This window comes from Convolutriloba macropyga, unplaced genomic scaffold, assembly GCF_964194025.1.
Source record: "Convolutriloba macropyga unplaced genomic scaffold, txConMacr16.3 SCAFFOLD_3107, whole genome shotgun sequence".
In the NCBI taxonomy this organism is placed as follows: domain Eukaryota; kingdom Metazoa; phylum Xenacoelomorpha; order Acoela; family Convolutidae; genus Convolutriloba; species Convolutriloba macropyga.
This window is the reverse complement of record NW_027453172.1, coordinates 15,964-29,462: the sequence shown is the minus strand read 5'-3', so window position 1 is coordinate 29,462 and position 13,499 is coordinate 15,964. Positions and strand designations below refer to the sequence as shown.

The 13,499-nt window shown below is 34.6% G+C and overlaps 1 protein-coding gene across 1 annotated transcript; it reads right to left on the bottom strand.

Moving 5' to 3' along the window:
- Window positions 1–540: 540 nt before the first annotated feature.
- On the bottom strand, window positions 541–13,280 carry LOC142358100 (neuronal acetylcholine receptor subunit beta-2-like; the record flags this gene model as incomplete). Its single annotated transcript, XM_075409565.1, has 6 exons — window positions 12,501–13,280; window positions 3,212–3,372; window positions 2,608–2,807; window positions 1,645–1,943; window positions 1,264–1,418; window positions 541–771 (listed from the first exon to the last, which is right to left on the bottom strand). Coding segments are annotated over exons 1-6 (1,306 nt in total), but the record flags the coding sequence as incomplete, so codon positions are not given.
- Between the last annotated feature and the right edge of the window lie 219 nt (window positions 13,281–13,499).

Sequence of the window (13,499 nt, the reverse complement as noted above, 5' to 3'; positions counted from 1 at the left end):
CATTACCTTGGAAAAATTACAAAACTTGGTATGGCCTTATACGGCACCGTACTAAGTTTTGTAGTTTTTTATAGATGTGAAAAGTGCCAAAAGTAATGAAAAATGACTTGTATGAGATACGCGTTGTTTTTGAAACCGGTTTTAGGAAGGTAGACTTTAGAAATTGGTATTTACATCAATTTGATACGGTGCCGTAGAAAACTTATTACGGCCTTATACGGTGCCGTACAAAGTTTTGTAAGTTTTATACGGCAGCGTATAAGCCTTTGTAAGTTTTCAAAGTTCCATCTAAGGTAGTCAACCTGGACCAACTTGTGGATGAAAAAGTTCCTACTTCAACGTAGCTTTAGTGCTGTTACTACTGCAATGATAGCACGCCTGGCTGGCCGTGGCTCTCTATATAATAAGTTCAAGTTCTCTAGCAGTAAATATGGAGTTAGCTAATGCCATTGTTGGTTTGCTTAATGGTTTTATCTTTGTAATTGGAAACAAAATCTCTACACAAATTTATAGGCGCACTTTTTTGCAATTAACACGAACCTCCAATCTGTAGCAGTGGCTGACCATTATGTACCATGCCGGGTATCATTGGTGGGTCATCGTCCAGGGGGGAGCCGGGTATGATTGAGGCACGGGTGAAGTCGTTCTTGATTGAGAGTGCCAGAGGCTGTAGGGTAGGGGGCAGGGTTCCCAGTGATGAGGAGGCAACGGGGGGACTGTTGCAATACATCAGATGGAACTGTTCCAGGTCTTCGTGTTGTTGTCTGCGCTCTACAATATGAAATGGATGCCTTGAATGAGATTATGAGAAAAATAACTGCTTCAAAGACATCCAAAAAGATTGAAAAGATGCCTATCTAAAAAGTTGTAGATTGAAGCCTGTTATGCATGAAAGACTGTTCTTAGATTGTTACTGAGGTTGAGGAGCAAGGCCTAGGCAACCTCTGATTGGCCAATTAGGGTCAAACTCTTGAGGTATAGTGTGACCCAAATTACAGGGTATAAAAAGAGTTATGGTCGAATGATATAGCCTGGACCATAGTCACTCAGAGGGCTGAACAGAGGCCGCTTGGGTTCGCGAGTTTCGATCAGAGGGCAAGGTCAGGAAATTGTCCAATCAGACATCGCTTGGGTCTGGAACCTCAACCTGGCTATTGATAACTAAACTTATATATGATCGTCATTTTTACAGTTCAGTCGATATTTGGTCCAATTTTAGCCCTAAACTGTATTGAAAGCTGTAGATAATACGAGTATACATACCATCTAGTTTTGCCCTTCGCATGAATATGAATTTGGGGACAGTCTCTAGGATGAGGAATCGGAACCACTTTGACATGACACAGGTGTGGGGAGACCTCCAGTGCAGGTTCACCACAATCACGCAGAAGAGACTATTGATTATGGCCATCAATAGGCTGTAAACAGAAAGAGATATTTGGCAAACATATTTTTTAAGAATGCTCGAACCAGCATTTTCAACTTTCAAGACTGGTGCACGTTTGATATTTGCATCCTATCTTCAGACAATTCAAAAATATATTGATCAACTAAAAAAAAAGAAACAAATCAAACAAAAGCTGCGCAATCTTTTTCACAAAATAATGATGCGGAAATCTTTTTCTTTTCTTTTAATTTACTGACCTGAAGAAGCAGTACTCAATCAGCAACGGGATACTATGAGCAGTCGACGGAATCAACCTCACAATGATCAACCATGGCATAATAAAAGCCAAGAAGATATTAGCTGTGATGTTCAATTTTGTGCCTCCATAACTGGGTAGCAGAAAGGTCAGTACACCGACAATGTTCAACATGTGCATGGGCGTTAACAGAGTTGCTTCGTAGAAGAGAGGCTTTCGTCTCAAATGGAAGGTGACAATGGCTTGAGAGTGGTTGTACCCCCCTGGGAATTCGATTATGTCAGCCACACTTGTCACATCCTGAAAACATTTCATAAATCACTCGTTTCGGCCATCATGAAACATGTTCTTCTTTGTCTTCTGGAAAAAGGGGCTATCATTCGAGCTTTTTTAAAACCGAACCGACAAGATTTTCTAAAAGTGGACCGCATCTTCTTCCGGCCGAACTAATCGGGGGATCCTACCCAGTTGAGGTGCCAGATGGGAACCAGTATATCCAAGCCGTCCCAGACGGAAAGATCTTATTTCCAGACTTTCGTGTGTTCACAAGATTTTTGTGCATTCATGTCCAGACTTTCGGGTGTTTTTTGATGTCAATTTGAACGCACGACGCCCACTTCGTGCGTTCGTCTTCGGTCTAGACATTCTTGCCTCAAACCTTCTAGAACTCAACCTGGGTATTTTTTGTTATTTGACCACGATACTCAACAGCCGTTTAAATGGCATTGCATACTTGAGATTTGGAATTCAAATGTTTCGTTAGCAAACTATTTGCAACCGATTTGATCACCATTGGATGTCATCCAAGCAGTAGGTATGGTAGTTGATTAATCATTTTCCCTGAAAGCATCAGCATAGTGATCTACTCAAATCCTACTTCGCCACTTCTAATTGTTTGGCTGAGACAAGATTAGTTATTCAATTTTTGGCGACCAAAAGATAAAGATATCAAAATGTATCGCACCTGTAGCTCCCACTCCGTGCTTTCGTAGCTGGAATCGGGTAGATTGAAGAGAGGTTTGAGGGCAGTCATGTTGAGCTGTGTGGAGTCATAGTTCATGGACACAAAGTGGAGTGGACAGTGTTGAGTGTCGTATGGGAATAGATTCATGTCCATCTCACACGTGGCCACGTAGATACTTGGAGGTAGCCAGGATATTTTGCCTGAAAAACACAAACGTGTCAACATTACCCCCGTATTTGCGTTACTTAAATAACTCTATTGTATAAATTACCATAATCTTTGAATGAGTCAAGAATTTAATGCCATGTCAGAAATGTACTTTTGATTTCTATCTTTGCTTTTCTATTTCGTTTAGACGATCGCTCGGGTTATTTTTTGTCGCAAATGAACACGTTAAATCAATGCTGCCGTGATTTTTTAAGTGTCTGATTTTTTTGATCTATTCTGTTTCGGCCCCCGAGCTTAGTATGGGCTTATATTTTTTACGCCCCAGGCGCACGTGCTATTTTTTACATAGTAACATGCTATATAACAACATATAATTTGTAGCTGGGGGACGTAAAAAAACTGGGGGGGGGGGGGGGGGCAAAACATCTCCTCTCACCGTCTGGAGTGATGAGGACATTAGCAGGGAATGTGGGGTTGTATGCCCCATCTACATTGTTGAGTAGCATGACGTCAGGGAGCCAGACTGTGTCGGAGGGCACTCGGAAGCTTACTTGACCCTCGTACATTTCGGGCGGAAAAGACATACGCTGGTCGTACCTTCACAATAAATAAACCTAAGTTGTTAGATCGAAACCAACCATAACGTCAGCTTTCAGGTCAATGAGATTCAACCTGAGTTCAACCCAAACGGGGAAAAAGTAGGAAAATATTGATATGTTTCCTATACATTCTTTAGAGCACATAATTGTTTTGAGAAGAATTGAATATTTTACTGTCCCAATGAAACGAAACTTGATACAACTTGAAAAGACATGCATGACTTGACATCTGCTGCAAAACTTGAAACATCTTGCCAAGAACTTGAAACAGCAACATTTCAGGGTAAATCTTGATATGTTCTTGGTATGACCTTATCAAGATAAACCAAGAAAAATTCTTGATAGCTCTTAACAAAATCTTCACAACTCTTGATAACATTTATTATCCTTTCTGGTCGCTGCTCGTTGTATTTCGTCCCCAGAAAACAAATTCTAAAAGAAAAAACAAATTGAGTGGCAATATTTTACACAGGTTGAGGTCCCAGACCAAATTCGCTTCTCTTCAAACTGACTCGAGCTTACATCTGTTACTTCTGCTCTCAAAAATTCCCGCAGTATAGGCTGATAAGAGGCAAACTCGAGTACAGTTGAGTTTGATCAGAGACAATTTTGAGCGCAATTAATTCCGATCAGAACCAAAACAAATTTATTCAATGCAAAATTGATTGCCATTTATTTGATTAAGATTTGTTGGCTCAACCAGGAACCAAGAGCAAAAATTTTACTTTTTGGTTCCTGGTTGAGCCAACAAATCTTAAATCTTTCCAAACTCAGTTGTAATGGCTCTAAGTGAAATCAATAGGTTCAGCAACTAAAAAGAGCCACAATTCCTTCAAATAAGGAATGAACAGCAGCTGAGAAATAAATAATTCATGCAACTCTGTCCCCTTTTAGTTATTTTGCAAGAACCATGTGCATAATATGGAAAAACAGAAACTTTTCAGTGCAAACTTTTTGTTAGCAGTTAACGTAAATGCGCTTCAAACGTAAATGCATTTGCTAAAAATCAATCTTTATGGAATGAATTAACTAATGACGCTGAAAGACTCACTATTGCTAGGAATGATTAGATGAGACTATTTGGAGCGTAAGAGCTGAAGAAAGATTAACCCAAAGGGTAAATGCTCTTATTAATGACCATTTAGGAAGCAGGAAAATCTGATTAGGGAACAATTTAGGGACAGGACACACAGATCAACGCCAATTTTGAGCGCAAGTGGGTCTGATAAGAAACTCAATTGCATAAAAAATTTCACCGCGGTTTTCTGATCAGTGGTAATTTCCGTCTGTGATGCTCTGATCTGAGATCTGGTCTTGGACCTCAGTCTGGGTAGTGCATGGACTTTTTAAAAATTTTCTCAGCATTGTCTTGTCTTTTTGTTCAGACCACCAAATACTAACCTAAGTTATCTTCAAAAATCTGGGAAGATCAATTGTTGTCTGCTTTTATGAAGAACGGAAAATATGGAGCTGGAAATTATCCTATAAGATTTTTGCAATCGTTTTGCAGCCCAACTCTACTTCTGTCGTACCGCAATAGTTGCGAAATAATATCGAAGCTATTATTGATATCACGGTGGTTTGCTGCAATTCAGCGAATTTGATTGGAACACAGTCTTCTTTTTCGTTCTCAAATCTTAACAAATTTCAATGATTTTCGAAGTCAAAATCGAGTGCTGATATTGCTCACGACGCAAAAGGAGGTAAACTGGAAAGGTGAACAATTCTGTTTCGTGAACTTTTATCTTTTACAAACTTAATTACCGAGAAAACGGGAGAAAACATGCAATCGGATTTTGTATAGCGAGTTTTGTTTCAGTTTCTACTATTTGTCTTCCGTTCTACGTTTTTTTCAAGTTGTTGGATCGTCTCGTTATCATGAATTAGTTTTTCATAAATTTTTCTCTATGAAGATTATTTATCATTAGTTCAGTACTTATTGTCTCGCTTAACTTTTTAAGCCGTTAGATATTTTGTTGTGGTCATTTCGTCACTCGTTAAGAAGTCAGCGAGTGAATATTGATCTGAATCATTACCCTCTGCTGTTGTAATTTCGAGTATTACATCCCTTGTCACTTTCTTTGTTTTGAATTAATTATTTAATAAATCTTACCTGACTCACATCAACCAAGAAATTGATTTCTGTGCTAATTTTTAAAAATTTACTCTAAAATTTTTTATCTCATTTCAATTGAATAGAATTTACGCAAGCTATTATTCTTACTATTACAAGCAAACTTTTCTCTTAAAAATTTTCCTTGTAAATCATTTTGAAATTGAATATTGAATATGAGTTCTAATTTTTTGGGACAATTGAAAGTTAGGGAAAAATTTTTGCTGCTTTTTAAAGCTAAAATGATTTTCCTGCAATCCAAACAAAAATACTACCTGCATATTTTTTATCTAATAATTTTAAGTGTCCGGCTAAAATTTTGAGAACGGTTTTTAAATAGTTTAAAACTGCATGTATGCAAAATTCTGAAAGTTTGTTTTTGACATTCTTGTCCTTTTCAGAAAGTTTTCAGACTTAAGTAAAGCTCAAATTGCTCTGAATCTGATGCACTCTATTTCAAAAGTCTGCAGTGTATAAACTTTTCCTGAAGAAAAGTTTACCTTTCTAAAGTGTATCAACTTTTTCATGGTTTCTTCGATTTATTTTTTGCCAAAAGGAGTATTATATTTGTTCACAATTTTAATAAAATGCTTCATGATATGCAGGCAAGATATGCCTCTATATGTGTTTTCGTTCCACAAGAAGTTAGCACTCCAATCCTGAATGAATAACGACCATTTCTTAAAAACAGTTTTTTATGTATTTGATTCAGTTGAGGACTATAGCTTTTGAAATGTTTTTCACAAAAAAGTTCAATTAGACTAAGACATTTTGTGTTCGGTTATTGACAAATGAGTACCGATAGTATTTATCCCGAAAGCTGAATTGTGACTAAGAGCTAAGATAATACCTGCCTCTTTTTCCAGTAGATACTGATACAACAAATTTTCGTGAAACTAATCGCATTTTTTATTTTTTTCAGTGCTTTTTATTTGGCACCTCATTAACATTTCTTGTTGAAAATAAAATCAGCTTAAGGTAAAAGCAAGTGCTAAGAACTCTGCTGTTAACAATGTGACGAGTTTTGTTTTGTCTCAGAAAATTTTAAGCTTCTTTTATTCTTTCACAATGTTCACAATGATGTTTTTATTTAAGGAGCTTTAAAACAAAATTTGTCTTTCTATATAGTAAACATTGATATTATCGCGGTATTGTCACTCTTTTTGATATCAAGGTTGTTTGCTTCAATTCAGTGAGTTTGATTTTAATTGGATCACGGTCTTCTTTTTCGTTCTCAAATCATAACAAATTTTAATGGTTTTCGAAGTCAAATTCGAGCGCTGATATTGCTCACGACGCAAAAGGAGGTAAACTTCAAAGGTGAAGTTTTCTGTTACGTGAACTTGTATCAATTGCAAACTTAAATATTGAGAAAACGGGAGAAAACCTACAATCGGATTTTTTATAGCAAGTTTTGTTTTAGTTGCTACAATTCGTCTTCCGTTCTACCTTTTTTTTCAAGTTGTTGGATCGTCTCGTTTATCATGAATAGTTTTTCATAAATTTTTCTCTATGAAGATTATTTATCATTAGTTCAGTACTTATTGTCTCGCTTAACTTTTTAAGCCGTTAGATATTTTGTTGTGGTCATTTCGTCACTCGTTAAGAAGTCAGCGAGTGAATATTGATCTGAATCATTACCCTCTGCTGTTGTAATTTCGAGTATTACATCCCTTGTCACTTTCTTTGTTTTGAATTAATTATTTAATAAATCTTACCTGACTCACATCAACCAAGAAATTGATTTCTGTGCTAATTTTTAAAAATTTACTCTAAAATTTTTTATCTCATTTCAATTGAATAGAATTTACGCAAGCTATTATTCTTACTATTACAAGCAAACTTTTCTCTTAAAAATTTTCCTTGTAAATCATTTTGAAATTGAATATTGAATATGAGTTCTAATTTTTTGGGACAATTGAAAGTTAGGGAAAAATTTTTGCTGCTTTTTAAAGCTAAAATGATTTTCCTGCAATCCAAACAAAAATACTACCTGCATATTTTTTATCTAATAATTTTAAGTGTCCGGCTAAAATTTTGAGAACGGTTTTTAAATAGTTTAAAACTGCATGTATGCAAAATTCTGAAAGTTTGTTTTTGACATTCTTGTCCTTTTCAGAAAGTTTTCAGACTTAAGTAAAGCTCAAATTGCTCTGAATCTGATGCACTCTATTTCAAAAGTCTGCAGTGTATAAACTTTTCCTGAAGAAAAGTTTACCTTTCTAAAGTGTATCAACTTTTTCATGGTTTCTTCGATTTATTTTTTGCCAAAAGGAGTATTATATTTGTTCACAATTTTAATAAAATGCTTCATGATATGCAGGCAAGATATGCCTCTATATGTGTTTTCGTTCCACAAGAAGTTAGCACTCCAATCCTGAATGAATAACGACCATTTCTTAAAAACAGTTTTTTATGTATTTGATTCAGTTGAGGACTATAGCTTTTGAAATGTTTTTCACAAAAAAGTTCAATTAGACTAAGACATTTTGTGTTCGGTTATTGACAAATGAGTACCGATAGTATTTATCCCGAAAGCTGAATTGTGACTAAGAGCTAAGATAATACCTGCCTCTTTTTCCAGTAGATACTGATACAACAAATTTTCGTGAAACTAATCGCATTTTTTATTTTTTTCAGTGCTTTTTATTTGGCACCTCATTAACATTTCTTGTTGAAAATAAAATCAGCTTAAGGTAAAAGCAAGTGCTAAGAACTCTGCTGTTAACAATGTGACGAGTTTTGTTTTGTCTCAGAAAATTTTAAGCTTCTTTTATTCTTTCACAATGTTCACAATGATGTTTTTATTTAAGGAGCTTTAAAACAAAATTTGTCTTTCTATATAGTAAACATTGATATTATCGCGGTATTGTCACTCTTTTTGATATCAAGGTTGTTTGCTTCAATTCAGTGAGTTTGATTTTAATTGGATCACGGTCTTCTTTTTCGTTCTCAAATCATAACAAATTTTAATGGTTTTCGAAGTCAAATTCGAGCGCTGATATTGCTCACGACGCAAAAGGAGGTAAACTTCAAAGGTGAAGTTTTCTGTTACGTGAACTTGTATCAATTGCAAACTTAAATATTGAGAAAACGGGAGAAAACCTACAATCGGATTTTTTATAGCAAGTTTTGTTTTAGTTGCTACAATTCGTCTTCCGTTCTACCTTTTTTTTCAAGTTGTTGGATCGTCTCGTTTATCATGAATAGTTTTTCATAAATTTTTCTCTATGAAGATTATTTATCATTAGTTCAGTACTTGTCTCGCTTAACTTTTTAAGCCGTTAGATATTTTGTTGTGGTCATTTCGTCACTCTTTGAGAAGTCAGCGAGTGAATATTGATCTGAATCATTACCCTCTGCTGTTGTATTTGCGAGTATTACTTCACTTGTCACTTTCTTTGTTTTGAATTATTTGTTTAATAAATCTTACCTGACTCACATCAACCAAGAAATTGATTTCTGTGCTCATTTTTAAAAATTTAAACGAAAACATATTTCTCATTTAAATTGAATAGAATTTACGAAAGCTATTGATCGTACTATTACAAGCAAATTTTTTTCTTAAAAATTTTTGTGAAACTAATCGCATTTTATATTTTTTTCAGTGCTTTTTATTCGGCACCTCATTAACATTTCTTGTTGAAAATAAAATCAGTTTCAGGTAAAAGCAAGTGCTAAGAACTCTTTAAGCCGTTAGATATTTTGTTGTGGTCATTTCGTCACTCGTTGAGAAGTCAGCGAGTGAATATTGATCTGAATCATTACCCTCTGCTGTTGTATTTGCGAGTATTACTTCACTTGTCACTTTCTTTGTTTTGAATTAATTGTTTAATAAATCTTACCTGACTCACATCAACCAAGAAATTGATTTCTGTGCTCATTTTTAAAAATTTAAACGAAAATATATTTCTCATTTAAATTGAATAGAATTTACGAAAGCTGTTGATCGTACTATTACAAGCAAATTTTTCTCCTAAAAATATTCCTTGAAAATCATTTTGAAATTGAATATTGAACTTGAGTTCTAATTTTTTGGGACAATTGAAAGTTAGGGAAATTTTTTTGCTGCTTTTCAAAGCTAAAGTGATTTTCCTGCAATCCAAACAAAAATACTACCTGCATATTTTTTATCTAATAATTTTTAGTGTCCGGCAACAATTTTGAGAATGGTTTTTAAATAGTTTAAAACTGCATGTATGCAAAATTCTGAAAGTTTGTTTTTGACATTCTTGTCCTTTTTAGAAAGTTTTCAGACTTAAGTAATGCTCAAATTGCTCTAAACCTAATGCAATCTATTTCACAAGTCTGCAGTGTACAAACTTTTCCCGAAAAAAACTTTCCCTTTCTAAAGTGTATCAACTTTTTCATGGTTTCTTCGATTTATTTTTTGCCAAAAGGAGTATTATATTTGTTTACAATTTTATTAAAATGCTCCATGATATGCAGGCAAGATATGCCTTGATAGATGTTTTCGTTCCACTAGAAGTTAGAACTCCACTCCTGAATGAATAACGAACATTTCTTAAAAAGAGTCTTTTATGTATTTGATTCAGTTGAGGACTATGGCTTTTGAAATGTTTTTCACAAAAAAGTTCAATTAGACTAAGAGTTCTTGTGTTCGGTTATTGACAAATGAGTACGGAAAGTATTTATCCCGAAAGCTGAATTGTGACTAAGAGCTAAGATAATACCTGCCTCTTTTTCCTGTAAATACTGATACAACAATTTTTCGTGAAACTAATCGCATTTTATATTTTTTTCAGTGCTTTTTAATTGGCACTTCATTAACATTTCTTGTTGAAAATAAAATCAGCTTAAGGTAAAAGCAAGTGCTAAGAATTCTGCTGTTAACAATGCGACGAGATTTTTTTTGTCTCCGGAAATTTTAAGCTTCTTTTATTCTTTCACAATGATGTTTTTATTTAAGGAGCTATAAAACAAAATTTGTACTACTATTTAGTAAACATTGATATTATCGCGGTATTGTCACTCTTTTTGATATCAAGGTTGTTTGCTTCAATTCCGTGAGTTTGATTTTAATTGGACCACGGTCTTCTTTTTCGTTCACAAATCTTAACAAATTTTAATGATTTTCGAAATCAAATTCGAGTGCTGATATTGATCGTACTATTACAGGCAAATTTTTCTCTTAAAAATTTCCCTTGAGAATCATTTTGAAATTGAATATTGAATTTCAGTTCTAATTTTTTGGGACCATTGAGAGTTAGGGAAAAATTTTTTGGGCAACAATTTTGAGAATGCTTTTTAAATAATTTAAAACTGCATGTATGCAAAATTCTGAAAAATTGTTTTTGCTATTCTTGTCCTTTTTAGAAAGTTGTCAGACTTATGTAAAGCTCAAATTGCTCTAAATCTAATGCAATCTATTTCAAAAGTCCTCAGGGTACAAATTTTTCCTGAAAAAAACTTTCCCTTTCTAAAGTGTATCAATTTTTTCATGGTTTCTTTGATTTTTTTTTGGCAAAAGGAGTATTATATTTGTCTACAATTTTTTTCAACGTGCTCCATGATATGCAGGAAGGATATGCCTTGATTGGTGTTTGCGTTCCACGAGAAATTAGCACTCCACTCCTGAATCAATAACGACCATTTCTTAAAAATAGTCTTTTATTTGATTCAGTTGAGGACTATGGCTTTTGAAATGTTTTTCACAAAACAGTTCAATTAGACTAAGACTTCTTGTGTTGGGTTATTGACAAATGAGTACGGACAGTAATTATCCCGAAAGCTGAATTATGACCAAAAGCTAAGATAATGCCTACCTGTTTTTCCTGTAATTAATGATACGACAATTTTTCGTGAAACTAATCGCATTTTATGTTTTTTACTGCTTTTTGTTTGTCATCTCATCAACATATTTTGTTGAAAATAAAATTAGTTTCAGGTAAAAGCAAGTGCTAAGAACTCTGCTCTTAAGAAAGCGACGAGATTTTATTCGTCTCGGAAAATTTGCTTCATCATATAGTAAACATAGAGACATCGCTAGTTTTCGATAAAAAAGTTCTCGATAAACAAGATTTCAAAAGTTTCCTATCATCGCACTTGAAAAAAAGACTTTATCAAAACCCAATTGACAAGATTATGGAGATCGTGATTTTAGCTTGCCTGTGTCGAAATATAGGAGAATCATTTTTGTAAGGAATGCCCTGAAAGTGAGGAGCTTATGTTTCCATTTGTCCTAAAAAGTGGACTATTTAGTTTTATGTACTGAACGTACTAGACAAAATTATTTTCTGCTTTTGTTAATGCATTTCCCACAAAATGCAGCAATTTTTCACCGCATTTTTTACATAAAATCCTTATTTTGAGAAAAAATAAATTCAAATTTAGCAAATTTTTTGCATAAACTCACCACATCTCTTGCAAAAATTGATTACTGGCTCAACAGAATTTTCATGCAAATTCCGCACTTTGAAATTTCAGTACATATTTCTTCATTCAACATTTAAAAGTTACTAAAGCTTGTTGCTTGTTGCTTCTAAAAAAGCATAATTTGTATAAAACTAGAGTGCAATCTTTACATCAGTTATAATTTTAAGAAAACAGCTTATTCGCTGGATATTAAAATTTTTGCTCAACTTTTGAAAAGTTTCCAATTTTTCAACACATTCTTTATATAAATTTCATCAACGTCGAAACACTGCCAAAACTCAGTGGTAGCATAAGCTCACTGATGTAAACTACTATATATAATGATGTGTGGAAATTATGCAGGAAATCAGCTGAAAGAGTGTATGCTAGTCAAGAGTCAAGAAAAGTAAAAGGGATAAGTTAGGCGGATAATTATGAAAGGTCTATCCATCATTTATTTTACTTAATTTGCGTCTTTTTTAAATCAAAATCAGCACTACGTCCTTATTTTGAAAACCCAAAGATTTCACGTCATTTTTTTTTCAAAAGATCAAGACTTGGTGTCTTTTTTCAAGTCCTAAAACAACTGTCTATGTGGTTTTCCTACTCAAAAGTGTGATATCTAAAATTATCCCTACCAATCACATTGAGGCCATAAACTGAGCTTAATGGTCTGGGATGGTCCATCCACGGCCACAATTTGTGCCACAGTGAGACTGAAGTCGACCTGCACTGGCATTCCCCCCTCCGTGGGGGGTCTGGACTGTACCAGGTACTTGTGGTACGTGTCATTCTTGAACAGGTATTCGGCCAGTAGGTACTCATTGCTTGATGAGTGGTGAAATAGACACAATGCGAAGAGAATAATTGACAGTAAGTAGTTCGGAAAAAGATTCATTTTGACATTTTTGTTGCTGTTGTTTTAATCAGTTCAGTCAAGTTTTATAAATCAAATTCAAAGAATACAATCAACGGAAAAATTTTGAAATCGAGATGTGATATTTTAAAATCATCAGAATGTCGTGAATTATGATAAATAGGAACAATTACAGTAATTTTTTTAGTTAGCTCGCTTGTTGAAATACACTTTGAAAAAACAACAAACAAGGAATCATTAACAATATTTGAAATTAAAACATTTTTTGCTGTTCCGAATCCGAAAAATTCCAAATTTGGATGTCGCAAAACCAAGCCTTTTAGAGTTAAGTAACAATCACACGTCAAAAGCTGGCACAGGAATAATGCGTTTGACAATGTTTAACACTGTTGTAGTTGAGTGAGTTGCCTGTGCTGGGACAGTTTGTCTGTGTAAGGAATACTGTTGATTTATCTCAAGACTTTTCCACAAAGTTATGAATATTTGAGTTAAATTGAAATCTGCTGAGAGTTGTGTTCACTTGAGAGTGGGCTAATCTGGGCTGGATTAGCGCCCGGTAGGAAGTCTCCCGTTTTATCCATTTCTCTCCTCTTCAACCCAACCAGCCCCCTCCCCCAATCCGCCCCTCGCTCTATTCGCCCCTAACTTTACGACGTTCATTGCTTCTTATTGAAACAGGTTTGAACAGTCAGTTATACACGAATATCTAAAGGCATGCGGCTCGGTCTTAACTAGGGCATTATGTCTATTAACACACGTG